Source organism: Lytechinus pictus, chromosome 9 (genome assembly GCF_037042905.1).
Source record: "Lytechinus pictus isolate F3 Inbred chromosome 9, Lp3.0, whole genome shotgun sequence".
NCBI classification, from domain to species: domain Eukaryota; kingdom Metazoa; phylum Echinodermata; class Echinoidea; order Temnopleuroida; family Toxopneustidae; genus Lytechinus; species Lytechinus pictus.
Window position 1 is genome coordinate 1,214,362 of NC_087253.1, and position 17,179 is coordinate 1,231,540.

General features: G+C 36.7%; 2 protein-coding genes across 5 annotated transcripts in view; one reads left to right on the forward strand and one right to left on the reverse strand.

Annotated features, from left to right (window-relative positions):
- The window catches only part of LOC129268462 (endoplasmic reticulum-Golgi intermediate compartment protein 2-like), a 20,260-nt gene extending 15,731 nt beyond the window's left edge, over positions 1-4,529 (reverse strand). Inside the window, exons 1-3 of one of the 3 annotated variants that reach the window (XM_064104448.1) lie at positions 4,031-4,529; positions 1,233-1,372; positions 528-683 (exon numbers count right to left, since the gene is read on the reverse strand). In XM_064104448.1, coding sequence (XP_063960518.1) covers positions 528-683; positions 1,233-1,338 — 262 coding nt within the window. In that variant the 5' untranslated portion in view covers positions 1,339-1,372; positions 4,031-4,529. Of the gene's footprint in view, positions 1-527; positions 684-1,232; positions 1,373-3,238; positions 3,321-3,809 lie in introns of those variants that run through there. The other 2 variants (XM_064104449.1, XM_064104450.1) reach the window with 2 other exon arrangements.
- On the forward strand, positions 4,170-16,064 carry LOC129268915 (Fanconi anemia group E protein-like). 2 transcript variants are annotated; one of them, XM_054906382.2, is made up of 9 exons: positions 4,170-4,356; positions 5,778-6,129; positions 8,617-9,427; positions 10,222-10,329; positions 11,029-11,172; positions 11,537-11,736; positions 12,813-12,888; positions 13,481-13,606; positions 15,228-16,064. In XM_054906382.2, exons 2-9 carry the CDS (start codon positions 5,837-5,839, stop codon positions 15,327-15,329), a joined length of 1,860 nt encoding a protein of 619 aa, XP_054762357.2. In that variant the 5' UTR covers positions 4,170-4,356; positions 5,778-5,836; the 3' UTR covers positions 15,330-16,064. The 2 variants fall into 2 exon arrangements, with proteins under 2 accessions (XP_054762357.2, XP_063960517.1); XM_064104447.1 differs by having other exon boundaries at positions 4,207-4,375.
- Positions 16,065-17,179: the final 1,115 nt, after the last annotated feature.

Sequence of the window (17,179 nt, forward strand, 5' to 3'; positions counted from 1 at the left end):
GAAAACATGCCAAGTCATATTTCAGGCTAGTAATAACTTTCTTCAAATTTTGCACTAAATATTCACCAACATGTCTCATGGGAAAAAAATTCACCAAGATCAATAAGTTTCTGTAATCACTCTAGTAGGTCCATGCTGTAATGCACCTTTAAAAACAAGTTTCAATAAATTTAAACATTTTTTTTAAAGCTTGACTTCTGTGACTTGGATTACTACACAAAAGAGAATAGGAGATGCAACCGTTGAGTTCAAATTTCAAGTGCAAGTTTTCCAGCTCATAGCAACATTTTATCATCAATGAACTTCATACTTTGGGACGTAAATAACTTTCACTTTCTCTGTCATTACAAATCGAATCAGCACAACACAGCTTTGTACATTGTCTGAACAAGTTGTGTAATATTGAATGGTGAAAGTCTCGAATTAAGAGTCACATTTTATTTTCTGAACATGTGTAATAGTGAAAGTTTGGACTTAGTAACATTTGTTATCTGAACAAATTTGTAGTATTGAATGCTTTGACTTACAGTCACATTTCATCGCCACAGTAATGTCGATATTGATCTGTAATTTTGTGTTGAAGTCATTATCCACATCATAACTGTACTTCATTCTAGAGTCGAAATAATACATGAATTCTGAGACCACAAGGCCAGCGATCATCATGAAAGTCAGGATTGATACTACAAATAAAAAATAGAACAAATAGAAAAAGATGATTAAATTGCTTTAATTAATGAGATGAATAATAATCAATTTTATTATCATAATTTTGTTGTTTAAAGTTGATTGTTTGATGCAGGGATAAAAATAAATGGGGCCTCGGGTGAACCCCCCCCCCATGCCAAAAAGATCTCTGGAAAACTGAAAAATATTCCTTATTCACAATATTTTTTGAAAAACATTATCTTAATCATTATCATTATTATTTTCTTGTCATTACAATTAATATTTCATCATCATTATCCTTCTAATTATCGTTCTCAATATCATTAATATTATATCATTATAATTGTTATCATCACCACCACCACCATTGTCATATCATCATCATCCATCACCATCACCATCACCACCACCACCATCATCATTACCATCATCATCATCATCATCGTCATCCATCACCATCATCATCATCATCATCGTCATCATCATCATCATCATCGTCATCATCATCACCATCATCATCATCATCATCATCATCATCATCACCATCATTATTACAATATCACCTGTTCCTCCAGTAGATGTTGTCTGGACATAATCCTCTGGTATTTTGGGGAAAGCGTCCAATTCTTTAACAACCTTCAATGTTTCCTTTCTATTCAGTCTCCTCATTGTGCTCTGATACTGTTAATCATTACATCAGAATCTGAATAAAAACAAACCATAACAGGTGCTATTCAACTCCAGCCTAACAAAAAGTTGATGGGAATAAAAAGTAAAAAAAAACCAACTTTAAAGGACAAGTCCACCCCAACAAAAACTTGATTTAAATAAAAAGAGAAAAATTCAACAAGCATAACACTGAAAATGTCATCAAAATCGGATGTAAAATAAGAAAGTTGTGACATTTTAAAGTTTCGCTTCATTTCACAAAACAGTTATATGCACATCTCGGTCAGTATGCAAATGAGGGAACTGATGACATCACTCACTCACTATTTCTTTTTTATTTTATTATATGAAATATGAAATATTTTGATTTTCTCGTCATTGTCATGTGAAATGAAGTTTCATTTCTCCCTGAACACGTGGAATTCCATTATTTTAACATTTTGTGCTTCAGGCAAGGAGGTCCAAATCATGAAATTCGTAAAAATTGAAATATTGTATAATTCAAACAATAAAAAACAAAAGAAATAGTGGGTGAGTGACATCATCGACTCTCTCATTTGGATGTAACTGGCTCCTTCATATAACTATTTTGTTAAAAATAAGCGAAACTTTGAAATGTCATAACTTTCTTATTTTACAACCGATTTTGATGAAATTTTCAGCATTGTGCTTGTCTGATTTTTCTCTATTGATTCAAATCAACATTTTTCTGAGGTGGACTTGACCTTTAATGAAGAAAAAGAAAATATCAATGTTGAATCATTTTAAAGTTATGAGTATGACAATACCAAGTTTCATTGTGCAGAGTCAATGATGTCAAACTGACATCACATTTGTGAGCTGAAACAAGAATGACAATTTTGCTTAATTTCTTTTCATCTAGTGGGTAAATAATTGATTTTTTTCTTTGAAATATTGTTTTTCTCATTGAAATATTGTTTTTCTCATTAAAATAAAAGCTTGTGTCCTGCATTTTTAACTTTCTAGTGCCTCATAAGAATGATCAAAATTACAGATTTTGAGTGTACCGAGATTATAATGAAAGAAAGGTTACAAATGAATGTAAAAGATTTTTTTTTGTTACAAGACTTCTGTTCTGTTTGCAATTAATGAACGGAGAGAACATCTCAACACTTCACAGTGTAAATAAACAAACACACAAACATAATTGGCTGTGCATACACACTGGGATTACAACATTTTGTGGCAATAAATTCAAGCTTCTAGCTAGAAAACCGATTGATCATTCATAATCATCTTCCTTTGACTCTGAGACACTGACTTTATGTATTTCTTATTCTTACAGGGGAATGAAACCCTTGGAACAAGTAGGCTTGTGTTGAAACAGAAAAATCAAAGAATAAGAACAAAGAAAGTTTGAAAAAAATACGGACAAATAATGAGAAAGTTATGAGCATTTGAATATGGCAAACACTAATGCAATGGAGATCCTTCCATTGGCAATGCGATAAGGATGTGTGATGTCACATGTGAACAACTTTCCCTTTGATGGACTATAAAATACCCCCAAAATGTATCTTTTTGCTTTTTCTTATGGTTATACAAACTCTTTATACATGATGTATTCTTTAAAACTCTGTATTACATGCCCTCCTATAGAAAGAATATATGCTCTACTGATAGATGTGAAAAAAGAGGCAGTTTAAGTGAAATATATACTAAAGTATTGTGGAGAGTTGTTCACAAGTGACATCACACATGTTTGTCGCATTGCCAATTTGAGGATCTCATTAGTGATTGCAATATTCAAATGCTCATAACTTTCCCATTATTTGTCTGATTTTTCTCAAACTTTCGTTGATCTGTTTCTTTGATTTTTCTGTTTTCACGCAAGCTATCTTGTTCCAAAGGTTTCATTCTCCTTTAATTCTTTATTAAAAATTTTCACTTGTTCACCGGTCTCCGCCGTGCTGGCTACCAAAAAATCCTGGGCGGTCATCCGTCATCCAAGTACAACTATACTCTGTAAAGAGGACTGTACTCAACGGAAGAAGAAAAAAAACATCAGAAATGATGCAAGCTCAAACATAGTGCAAAAAAAGGTTTTCCTCTTCTCCTTCCCTTGATTTTATTCACTTGAAAGTTGAACTTTTTCAATTTCACTCGTCTTCCTTCTTCCTACTAGTCCATGGACCATGTCCTCTCTTTCTAATTCTAAATTCTCCTCTCGACTCGGCTCTCCTTCCGACTTCCTTTGACTTTTTTCGTTTTTGTGTGTTTTTGTCACTTCGGCTCATCATGCCTGAATTCCCCTAGGGCTAGGCCTCTTAGTACAACTAACCTCGCAAGCTTGTGTGAGTGCCTAGGCCTATATAGCTATGTTGTATGCCAATTATCACCCCCCCCCCCTCCGCTTCTCGAATAATGACAGTGCAGTCATCTCTTGCCAGTCAGGCCATTGCCATAACACGAACAAGCGATTCTTATGCACGCATTGGCAATGGGCTTACCACAATTTTGTGATGTAGTCATTCGAATTGCACACGAGCCAAATCCCCGGGTAAGCCAATCAACATATTCCACTCGTACGAAATCACCTCGCAATGCCATTGGTGTAAGTAACTTTTTGCTTTCGTTGATTACATCATTCTACGCCTACCAAGGTCTTAGATCTATGTCACACTGCAATGACTAGTATTACATTTTATATTTATTTTTAGGCCCTAATTACCTCAACTCCTTTCGTCTTGACTTGAGCTTGAGACTTGTCTTGAGTCATAGGTCTGTGCGACGTAAGCATACGGTACCGGTACGGTATCTCCGAAACGTCAAATGGAAACGAAAAGAACGCACGGTCTACACGTGCACGTGGTTCCATCGGCCGATGCGTCAGTGTACGTACCGGCCGAAGCTCCCCGGTATACGGTACCGGGTACGGACACGGTATAGTCTGGCGTGGCATGGCATGCGGCTAGCTAGCTCAAGCTCAATGCATGCAGGCCATATATGTATGGCGATTTCAAACGTTCAACCATAGAAAAGGGCCCGGCCGGTCAGGTGAGGTGAAGCTCAGAAGGTTAATTCTCAAATCTCCTGTTTCCTTGATCATTTAGCTAATAGCTAATGCCATATGTGACAGGACTGACAGCTGAGTATGACGGATATTCTAGATTTCTATTTCTAGATCTTTTTAATGACCCTATTATTAACTTTAAACAATCATTATTAATAGGGTGTCTGAAGCCACACTGAAATTGTGTCAGCATAAAAGTTTTAATTAAAACAGGCTGATTTAGGGGAAAATATGGCACATTTTTGGGGAAATTCACTTTAGGCTGCTAGAAAAATGTGATCTGAATTGATTATTAACTTGTGTTTGGCATGTATGATGTATGGAAAGATTAAATTCAGGGGCCTCTTTTGACAGTAAGGACAAGTTTATAGGATTATTTGAAATAAAAGGATTTAGAGATAAATTGCAAACCCTTATTTGTGTGTGTGTTGAGATTGCCATTTTCCCATGTGTGAAATTTCTTCTGTTTTGCACATTTTTTTTTCACGTTGTTGCAATTTTTCATTGTGATCTGGTTTCCAAATCTTTATAAAAATCATATCATCAGAAAGAGCATAAAAATCCTATTGGAGTCTTTATGGACAAGTTTTTGGCATTAATAATGAATTTATAACAGCTCTCGGAAGCTAAAAATTTGGATTTGTGTGTGTCCATTTCTTAACTATATAGGCCTACACAGTCTATGGCAGAGAAATGCTGAAAATTGACCTAATTTCATTCTTTTTTGCAGCCAAGAATTTGACTTTTTTTTTAAATGTTACATTTCTGTCAGTCTGAAGGTAATTTCTCTTCATATTCACAAATAAAATGTGATATTTTCTTGAAATAAGAAAAATAACTTTTTTTCTCCAGACACCCTATTAAAATTTAAATGCAAAAAAGCCATGCTGAGTAAGATTAGACAGGAATAACCGTCGTTTCTGGGGATTTCCTTAACAATTTCTGACATTTCACTTGGTGAGTGGAGCCAACGTAGTTCAGCGGAACAACCAAAATACAGAGACTGAAGCTTTTGGTCTAGAGTAAGATGAGCCTGGCCTGGCCTAAGTTGAGGACTCCATGATGATGTCTTTTTTAAATCCGGCTTTGACATATATACATTGTATATTATACAATGATGAAGAAGTATATGTCAAAAGGATTTTAAAAAGACATCATCATGGAGTCCTCAAGACTAGGCCTGGCCCAGCCTGGCTGGCCTGCATGAGGTTAAAAATAAAATATTAAAGGTTGACATGTTGTTAACAAATATTGCTGTCTCAGACCAAGGGCAAGGCAGTTGCCCCCTTTGGCTGTATGTGGTCAAGTTTGGTTATTCAAATTTTAAACATTAGATTGGTCCAATGATTGTTTCATAGGATTTAGGCCCTAACATTTTGCGTTTTTTTCAATTCATTAACATTAGCTGAGACCTAGTAATGCTGTACATAGGCAGCTATCCTGCTGGTCGCTGATACCATAAATATGGATGAGATGAACTCTTGGGATGTCCTTCAATTCTTCCCTGCCATCTGGCAGGATCTGTTGACAAGTGAACAGCCAGATTTCAACAGCTGTAGTGCAGACAGAATGGAGAGGTTACTTCAGAAGATGGGAGGCAGTTTCCATGGTGACAGAACATTATTTCCCTCGACCGGCTCTTCTCGCGTTCAGAAGACTCCTGATTGGTTTGGGCTATTGAGTATATTGGTAGCTAAAGATGATGGGATGAAGGATGGTTCAAGATTCAAGGTTCAAGATGGTTCATCATCTGAAGGGTAAGATTGGTCGTGTTGGTGGACGTTGAAGAAGAACAGAATTAATATGATTTATATCTAGTCAGGGCAGTGCTCTAGGGTGTGGGGGGAAGGAAATAGTGAATACTGCCCCTCCCATCCTCTGTGACTTCATGCAGTGAAGTTAAAATGATTTTTGAGAAAGATGAAAGAATAGAGAATTAAAAAATACAATACAGTAAAGTTTTGGGTCATCATGAAATTTTTTCTCTGAAAAAAATTTAGGGAAAAAACAAAATGATAATTATCTTATTCTTATAGCTTCTTTTAGCAACAATTCTTGAGGCTGCTCCTGAAGATTTTAGCGAATACATTCAGAGTCCTGCTTTTATGATAATTTTTATCTGTGATAAATCCCAGCACTAGTTTTGATGGCTCAAAATAACTGAAAAAATATGTTTCTTCTGATCAGTCTGCCCCCTTCATTGATTATTGTAAGATTTTATTGTATTTTTCCTCTATATGTTTTCTGTTTAATCCCTAGGTACATGCACTCATTCAATGAACAAGGTTATGATATAACCTTGTTCTCAGTTACATCTCCATGTGTGGCAAAATAAGGGTGGCAATTTTGGATTATTTTCTCTTTTTCTATGGGACAAATGCTTGATTTTTTTACACTGTTCGTTTCCAATACAGCTATTCATCATATAACTTGGCTCTTATGTAAATTTGATTCTTTAAATTATTTTTTCTTAATTAAAAATAGAGATTGAAAAATCAAAAATTTCTTGCCATATTACTTTCCACTAGGCTTGGGCATCAGAGCCGAGTAATCGAGTCTACCCGATTCTTGTCACCGGAGTCGAGGAGTTGACCACATTCTTTCAAGGCTCATTACTCGAGCTTAAGGGATCTACTCTACAAGAGAACCGATTCTGTTTTATAACAACACATAAAAGCCATGTTGAAGGGAATTCCAGACTTAGTTTATAATTGCAGGCTTAAATCATTGTATGGAAATCTAATACACAAGTTAGTTTAATGTGTAGTTGTCACTTGTGCCAGACCCCCGGGGGGGGGGGGCACTCAATATATAATGCATAGTGGGTATGTGCCGCGGAGGGGACCCCCATTTTTACACTCAAATTTCCGTTCCAAGGCATAGCATTTTTGTCTTATTGAGAAATAGAACAAAGAAAGCCGCTCCAAGGCATAGCATTTCCTTCTTATCGAGAAAAAATAAGAAAGAAATCCGCTCCAAAGCTTCGCATATTTTTCGTTACGCTGTTCCGGTCGCATTGATCTGCTACAATTTTGGTGAAAAGCGGCCGTAGAGCGCTTTTCGACCATCGCCTAAAGCACGATTGCCCGTTCCATAGGGATGCATACGCACTCACAGAGTTACGGAGATCCGTTCCGAGGACCCCTGTTTTCACAAACATTTGTAGTTCCGAAGCCCGTTCTGAGGACCCTCCTTTTTACAATAAGCCCGCTCCAAGGCCCCCGTTTTTTGCCTCGCCCGCGGCACACCCCTACCACTTTTTTGGTCGAGTGCCCCCCCCCCCCCCCCGGGGCCAGACCATGGCTCTCTAGACCTATTGGTGTCATGTAGGGGCTGTGCAAGCAGACTAATCCAAACAGAACATGTCTGGCTTTTTATCTACTGACTACATAATTCATGCCCCCTTCAAGATACACACTTTCAAGGTTTCAATAACAAACGAGAGACCCAAAAGTTTGGTTTGAAAAAGAGAAAGAGAGAGTAACTATAGAAAGAGGGAGGAAGAGAGTGAGAGAGAAAGACGGGGATATTTTGCTAGTGTACACAGTAGCTCTATTCACTTTATGGACATGAAAAAGAGCTTGGTATGTATCTCATAATTCACTAGATTGTGGAGTCAACTCCACTCAGAACCGAAGCCTTAGGTCAGAGCCGGAGTCGGTTCTGGGAAAGGTGGGAATCGCCCAAGCCTACTTTCCACCAATAGAGGGCGTATACAAAAATATGCCCAAAATTCAAGTTTTTGAGCACTCTGGTGAATACAAAAATTATTCCCAAGTTACTAATGAAAAATAAATTGCAACTGTATGGAAATTAGTAATTTTGGTCACAAAAGTGATATTTTAATGATTTTTTAAAGTAAGTGCTATGTACAGCATTGGCATACCATAGTCCTACCTGTAGATTCCCCACAGGCAGGATGGTTGCAGTGAGCAAGTGGATACATGTAGACTCTAGTCTAGATCACATCCATGTCTTGTGTTACAACAGGTGCAATTAAGAAACTTACATTAATCTCAATTGTTTAGATAACAGTGAAGAATTGAGATCAATCTCAATGTCAGTTTGATTAAGATCAGTGACAGTTCTTGTAAGATTGGTCACATATCAATTTATTTTCCTGAACCAGTCATTGCCCTTACTTTAACACTGAAAAAACAAACCAGACTCACAATCCTCTCAATAATATACAGTCGATTTTTGTGCTTTACTAAACTTGGTTATTCTTCTCTTTTAACCCAAAGGTCTGCCAGATTCATTCAGCTCTCAGTCCATCTTCAGCGGACCCTCTTAGCCGTTATCTCCCATCATGCAGCAGAAATGCCACTTCCTCTTCTTCAAAAATTAACGCGGTGCATACAGGATGACCAGCCCAAAGACCACTGGATGCTTTTCCATCTACATGAAATACAGAACCACATTGCAACTTGCCTTCCAAACAGTCAGAGTAAAATGTCAAAGGTCACACCAGTTTCCACAGGTTTTTTGACGCAGCAGTCCAAAGGATTGTTCAGGAAAGTTTGTGAGTCGGTTGCTACGACAGAGAATCGCCAGGGGAAGCCAACTGTTAGTAGTGAGAATGTAGGAAACCCATCATGTACAGTTCAGGCATCAAATGGATTCCAGAGTTTTGTGGAATATTTTAGAGGGAGTCAACAAGCTATTGAGATTCAAACCAAAGTCAGGGACAAGTTGATGGATTGGGATTTCCCGCGAGGGACTTCCAGGTTTGAAGATTCTTTGCATCAGTACCCAGTTAAACATGCATTTGACGATCAAGACCAGTCTAAATTGAACCTGCAAAAGCCAAAGAGGATGAAGCAAGGTAGTGATGGTGAGGGTATTGTTCAACCTCCCCCTGTACTTGATGATCAAGCCCTTGATAGGCTTGTGGAAGAATCTGAACATGAAGAGGGAGAGAAGGACCATAGTGTTAAGAGCAGCAATGGAAGCGGCCATGTTGATGATGTCATCAAAGCAGAGGAGGAAACTTTGGTTGCAGGTGATGTCATTGAAAGAGACCATTTCATTGAGGAGTTGAAATCTGATATTAAGGTTTGTACACATCTGGGTGATTTTTTTAGATTAGATTAGATTTACGACATTTTTGGTATCCCTACGTGAAGGAATTTTGAGCTGTTGAGGCTATTTATAAACCTGACATGAAAGTATTTTAAATTTGCTACCAAATATTTGAACTGCAGGCCCTTCATGGTTTTCAATGTGTCATGTACATGAAATTACCTAGTAGTAGTATATGTTATGATACACCTTAAATGTGAACTTGACTCCCAATTTTTTTTCAATAATTACTCTTCTCCATTTCTTCCTTTAAACTTTTCATATTAGTTTCGAGCCAATGTGTAAATCTGAGGAGCATTTCATAAAACAATTGAATTGGTAATTTTCATCGACTATTTTGTTCTCGGCCAATCAGATGCAAGAATTTCAGCAGTTTATAACAAATAGTGAAAATTCCTGACTATTTGTTTTATGAAATGCTCCCTTTAAGTACATTGTAGGGACCCAAAGTCTCGTTTCAACTTTTGAATTGCTGATTATTCTTCAGCCATCTTGATTTCAGACACTCACTATATTCTTCAACAGGGACCTTTTTGACCCATCAGATTTTGTCTTAGAGAGATAAAATAATGAGTCTTCAGATTGCTAATTATCCATTTTCACAAAAGATAATGTAGAGATGATCTCCTGTGATTTGCCCTGTTAATCCTCCTCCCTAATCTAGACTGCAAAACTTGTTTACCCTGAAACATGTTCTTTCTTCAAATTGTACAATTATTTTAATTTGTTTGCTATCATTTTTATTTTAATTTGTATAATTATTGCAGATGAAGTTGGATGCATTGAAGTCTGCTTGGCACAGTGTAGGATCTACTGGAAATACAGAACTATATAATGAAGCGATCAGGTTTATGAGTACCTGTACCTCAGATCAGGTAAATTCATTATTATTTTGTTTGGGTTCACCTGTTCCTGGGAGGTGAAAAGTGCATTGAATCACTTTGGCCTGATTAAAATGAAGCTGTCACTAGACGAGGGTTTCCCTACTTCATGGTTCTCCCCTGCTCATGTATGAATAGTGCATCACTCTTCTCATTGGGCCACCATTTAAAATCCTATCCAAAGGACAGATGTACAATTCGTCAACATTTTCCTCTCCTTGATATCTGACAAGCAAATGATAAAAAAGGGCTGTTTATTACTGTAAAGTGAATACATTGGCATGTTCCATGAATGAGGTCCGGACCCTTTCCTTTTCAGCCCCCCCCCCCCCAATTTGCTACTGTCTCCCATAATGAGTATGAAGCAGTTTCTTTTTCATGGAAGTTACATTGTCAGATTTTCATTTAAATTCAGAGTTATAGAAAAACTATATCTTTGTGAAGTAGATAAAGATATACTGATCAATACTTGAATGGAGTTCTTTCTCTCTCTTTCCCTCACACCCTTTATGTCTGTCTGTCTCTATGCTTTCCCTCCTTTCTTCCACCTCTTCATTCTGTGTTCCCCTCTATCCCATCCTGTCCCCTTTCTCTGCCACTCCCCTCTCTTCCCTTCCCCCTCTGACTGCTCCCCTGCCCCCCTCCCCTATCTACCTCTCTCTCCATCTTCCAATGTCCATTCTACTCAATCAGCTTTCACACCTGTGTATCTACCTTGATGTAACTACCATTGATGTATCTACACTGTCTGCTGTATGTCAAAGCATAACTCCATTGGCGGATCTGTTCAGTTACACTGCCACAGGAATTCTTGCCAAGAATCTTTTCTTAGACAAGGTAATCTTCCATTCTATCAATCTGCAGTCAAACCGGTTATCAATAGTAACCACATGCATAAATGCCAAGTATTCCTAAAAAAAGGAACAGAAGTTTGAATGATCAGCAGATGAGTGATGTCATGAGTTATCCTTAACGTGATTCAGTTTCCTCATTCTAAACCCTGTTCTGTGTTTGAGATTGGTTCAGCAACCTTTTTCACACTCTTAACACCAACCCTTGAAATCACTCAATGTACACTCATTGTGGATGTGAAAGAAAACAAATAGGCAATTGAATGTAGCCTATTGGATGGAAATGAGTTGAATTATTTTTAATCTCTAATTTTTGTTGTTTGTCTGTTTGCTTCTGTACTATTTTGAAGATGACATCTTTGACCCAAAGGCCACCTCGAGCTTTGAATTCAGCCCTCGTATGCTTCACCCAAGCCTTTCCTAAACCAGCCATAGAGGGAGCCCTAGCACCATGTATTGTCCAGTCTGATGCATCATCTATCCAGTTTGACCTTGTGTCCAAAGTGGCTAAAGAGGCTTTGACCAATGACCACAGAGTGTTTCTAGTCAGGTCAGCTATTTGAACATGATGAAAAATAAAGGGGAATCCAACCCAAATTTCAAGTTTTCTTTTTTAGAATTAGAAAAAGAAAAATCAGACAAGTAGATAGGTGAAAGTCAAACAATAAGAAATTTATGTTTTTTTGAATTTGTAAAACTTGGTAATCACCATACTTGTTAAAGGAGAATGAAACTCTTGGAGCAAGTTAGCTTTTGTGAAAGCAGAAAAATCCAAGAATAAGATCAACAAAAGTTTGAGTAAAATACGACTAGCAATAGAAGAGTTATGAGCATTTGAATGTCGAGATCACTAATGCTATGGAGATCCTCCCATTGGCAATATGACCAAGATCTATGATGTCACAGATGAACAACTCTCCCCTTTTGGACACTGAAAATATACCCCAAAACATCTCTTTTTGCTCATTCTAATCATATGACAAACGATTCATCAATGATATAATGTTGTGAAACCTCTGTACTTGTCCTCTCATAAAGAGAACACCTCACCTTGTGAAATACTCTATAAAAGTGAGAATATAAGTGAAATAATTAAGTACTAAAGTAATGAGGGAGTTGTACGTCTGTGACATCACAGATCTTGGTCGCATTTCCAATGGGAGGATCTACATGGCATTAGTGATCTCGACATTCAAATGCTCATAACTTTCTTATTATTCATTCAATCTTCCTCAAACTTTCAACAATATGTTTCTTTGATTTTTCTCTTTGATATGGATTCAGCTGGTTTCAAGGGTTTCATTCTCCTTTAAAGACTTTGAATTGACCACATTGGCGATGTCACCAATGTTGAAGCAAGGACTACTCTTCCATTTACACCAACATAAAATGGATAAAATGTAATATTTTTTCAAAATATTTACTTCATGTTATATATTTTTACAGATTGTTTAGTGAAAGAACACTGCACGAAACATTCTTGATTTTATCAATCTAAGAGGTTTTAAGTAATGTTCATGAATGTCTGTTTAAATTAATAAGGAAACCATTATAGCTGATCAGTTGAATGCAAAGTACGAAAGGATTATTTTTCAAACTTTTTCTGTAATTATTTCATTATTTCAGGAGTTTGCTTGGGTTTCCAGATTTGGTATGGTCAGAGGAGGTCACCAGCTTTGTCCAAAATCTGTTGGACATGAAGGTAAATAACTTAGTTTTGAGATGGCCCGTGTAGTCACTTGTAGTCTTCAACTGCCTTGTCTGTGTTGAACCTATGAATTATACAACACACAAAAAGTCTGAAAATATCACTTGTGTATTTATACTTCACAAATACTTAATAACAGTCATGTATGATCTATTTTCATTATAATCTTGTTGATTATTCTTTAATATTCACCAAAAATTGAATTTTAAGTATATTCTTGTGAGGCCCTCTGTTGATGAAAAGTAAAAAAAAATGAAGCCAACAAACTTTTTTTTTTAATTATTAGCTTGTGTTTGGTCTTTAAAAGGACCATCCAAACTCTGTGTTTTGACAGGGATGTTCCTACTGTTGGTTGGTTGGGTTTAGTGGTGATGGCGCTATCCTGTCAATATCCGATGATTTACGCCATGCTATGCGAGAGGGATTCCTCCCTCCCCTGTACTGCTCTTGTCAGTTGATTTGTCTTAGGAGAATGGTGAATCATAAACTTTCGTAATGATTCATTCTTCTCAATGGAAACCTTCAGAAATTACTACTTTCAATATGCTATGAAAATGTTGATTATTTCAATGTGTTTTTGTTTCAGTTGGATATGGATTCATCCCTCCTTGGTGTGTTGTGTACATCCCTAGGGCAGAATGGAATAACCCAGTCTAAATGTAAGAAGTTTGCCAAGCTACTTCTGGCTGTCATCAACAAGTATAATAAACAGGTATTCACTTTGTTTACAAGCAGTTGGGCTACCTCTCAGTCTAATACCCATTTGGGCCCTGTTGCATAAAAGTTACTATTATGGTAACTTACCTGAAATCCTTGATTCTGAATGGTTGATTAGCATTGTTACCATGGAAGATACTATTTGATGGCCATGTTACCATAATAGTATACAAATATACCAGGCTTTGAGTAAGTATAGCAGGAATTATTTGTCCGAGGTTGGACTGGCATTACTATTTTTCCCGAGGAGAAATAGTAATTTTGCCAGTACAACGGAGGATGAATAATTCCCTCTATACTTTCGAAATAAAGGCCTGGTATATTTGTTTTTTATCCTACATTTAATAAGTTAGAACAACAGATCTTGATAATGTAGATAATGCAACACTTCCACAAGTGCCTCACCCCCCCCCCCCCCGGGACCAAATGGTATATGGGATGAAAAGATATTAGACTTAATGGTGAGTGGGCTATCGACCAAATTTTTAGTAGACAAGCTGATTAAGACAAATTTGGATTAGACAAAGGGAGATGAGATCAAATGCAAAAAGCTGTTGTAGACCAAGTAATAAATAAAATAATCTTCTTTCTAAGGCCAAAACCGTGTGAAAAAAAGAAATTGTTCACTTGTTCACCTGGTAACCAGGGTTTGCTTGCCACTTTATGCACTAGTGCCTTTAACCCTAATTCTCCCGGGGGGGGGGGGGGGCCATAATGGCCCCCCCTCGACAACTTTCGCGATATATCTGCTGCGCAAAATTTTTTGACCTCGCCGCTCACTGACTTTTTACTTTCAAGTCTCGCGCAAATTTTGAGACCAAATTTGTGACGCCCGGGTACGCAGTTACGACATTACGCAACATTATGTAAAATGTCAGACCCCAAAATGCTCATAAACGTGATTTCATGTACAAATCCAATGCAGATTGTGTATTAGCCAAAATTCATAAATTTATAATTATTTCTACTTTTACTGATTAAACTTAATTAATTTTGCCTTTTTTATGATCAGAATTAAGACTGGAACGATTTCCATCGAAAAAACAATAAAAAACAAAATGAAAAAAGACAAAGAAATACATAAGAAATTAAAAAACAATAAAATATATAAGAAATCGGTCTTGGTACCAAAATTTTTCCATTCACAATTGTTAGGAATGCTATGAAGAATATTTTCACCAAAAAATAGCATTCTAGGAGCTTTATTTAGTGAATCAGAGCAAAAAGTATGATTTCATGAATAAATTAGCATAATTAATTCATATAAAATAAAAATATATGAATTCAGTGAAATTTACCAATGCAACTGCGTAGATTACGTCATCCTCGACCATCATGCAAATTTTCGTTGTGATCGCGCAATCCGCGGCTGAGATCTTAAGGGGGGGCATAATGGCCCCCCCCCCCCCCCCCCGGAATGACAAGAATCAAAATACCCCGGGAGATTTAGGGTTAAAGGCATTTAGAATCATTACCAGGTTCCTTGGAGAGGAAATTAAGTCAGGTCATCAGGTTGCCTGCTTACCATTCATGCTTTCTTAGCAGTCAAAATCACCACCCCGCCACCAACTTATAATGACATATTAACTATGATTGTTTTCTTAATGTCATTTCAGATAACCCCTGATCATGTGACTCACTTGCAGAGGTCAGTAGAGGTCAACCAGACGTTCCTCAAGAAAGCATGTCAAGGGGCGTTAAAGAAGATCAAGAACTGATAACAAAGCAGCTGAGAAGACCTTTGATAAGTTAGTTTCTACAGGGGTATATTGAGTATGGTTTTGAATAAATTGGCGTTTGGTTGAAGCAAGCACCAGTCATAAAACCCTACAGTACGGGGGGGGGGGGGGGATATGTTCCGTAGGTAATTTTGATTAAGGGGCTGAATATTGATGTTGGTGGTAGGACAATACAAACACCAGTCACAACACCGTCCTTGAAGCATAGTTGGTGTTGAGGCTAAATAAGCACCAGCTATAATACCTTATTTGAATTGAGGTTGGTGTTAGGTGTAAATAATCACCAGCCACAACATCCGGCTTGAAATGTTTGTTGGTGTTAGGTTAAAAGATACTCCAGCTATAACACCTTTTCAAATTTAGTTTGATGTTGGATTGAAGCAAACACCAACAACAACAGCTTTCTTGAAATGAGGTTGGTATTAAAGGCAAAATAAACACCAGCCACAATACCTTTCTTGAAGTAATGTTGGTGTAAGATTAAAGGTCAAGTCCACCTCAATAAAATGTTGATTTGAATCAATAGAGAAAAATCAAACAAGCATAACGCTGAAAACTTTATCAAAAATCGGATGTTAAATAAGAAAGTTATGACATTTTAAAGTTTTGCTTATATTCACAATTTAGTCACATACAAATGAGAAAATTGATGATGTCCCTCGCTCTATTTCGTTGGGGTTTTTTATTATTTGAATTATGTAATATTTAAATTATTATAGATTTGACAATAAGGCCCAACTTGACTGAACTATAAAATGTTAAACAATGGTAATTCCACATGTTCAGGGAGAAATAAAACTTTGTTTCACAAGATGATGATGAGAATTAAAATATTTCATACAATAAAATACAATACATAGAATACACCGGCCGGGATGTGCATATAACTTGTGGAATTAAAAAAATGTCAAAACTTTCTTATTTTACATCCGATTTTGATGAAATTTCAGTGTTATACTTGTTGTATTTTTGTCTTTTTATTCAAATCAACTTTTGTTGGGGTGGACTTGTCCTTTAAAACAAATACCAGTCACAACACCACACTTGAAATGAGGTTGGTGTTGTGCTTCAATAAACCCCAACCACAATACTGTACATGCTGCATGGCTGATGATACATGTAGATCATTTGTTTCCAATTATTATTTTGGAGCTCAGTTCATTTGTAGATGGAATTTTATTCATTTCTGGTGTTTTTTAGTCTTTGTTTTTGGTGTTTGGAAAACCGACACCAGCCAGTACACCGAACTTGAAGTTTGACTGATGTTAATTTAGCATAACTTGGTGATGAGCTACCAACAATATGATTGTTATAGTTTCTAAATCTAAAGTTTGGTGTAGAGCTGTGGTACCACTCCAATCTTGCAGATGAAAACACATGGACCAAAACTCTTCTCAAGGAATTCTTGTTGTGCGCTCATGAAATTTATGTGATCATTACACATCGTATATACATCAGAGGAACCACAAAAAGTAATTATTCTACCAAATGTTAACCTTTATCTTCTTCCAGTTTAATTAATCGTAGTGTTATATGGTTAATGCAGATTAGGGAATCTGCATTGTAGGGACTAGGTAATCTGTGTGGTTCTAAATGCTATCAGTAGTGGACATAATAATAATATGTCATTACCCAACTTATCTAGCATGAAATAATTGAAAAAATATTCTCTTTGAAATAATTGAATTTCATTCCAGGATTCTCTGAATATTTGGGCTTGTCAAATTTTCAAGTGGTTGTTCCTTCCTTTCTTTTTTTGTTGTGGCCACGTTTAATCTTAGTCTATCTTTTCAATAGCTTTCTGTTAAAATGTCAACATTCCTCGTGTC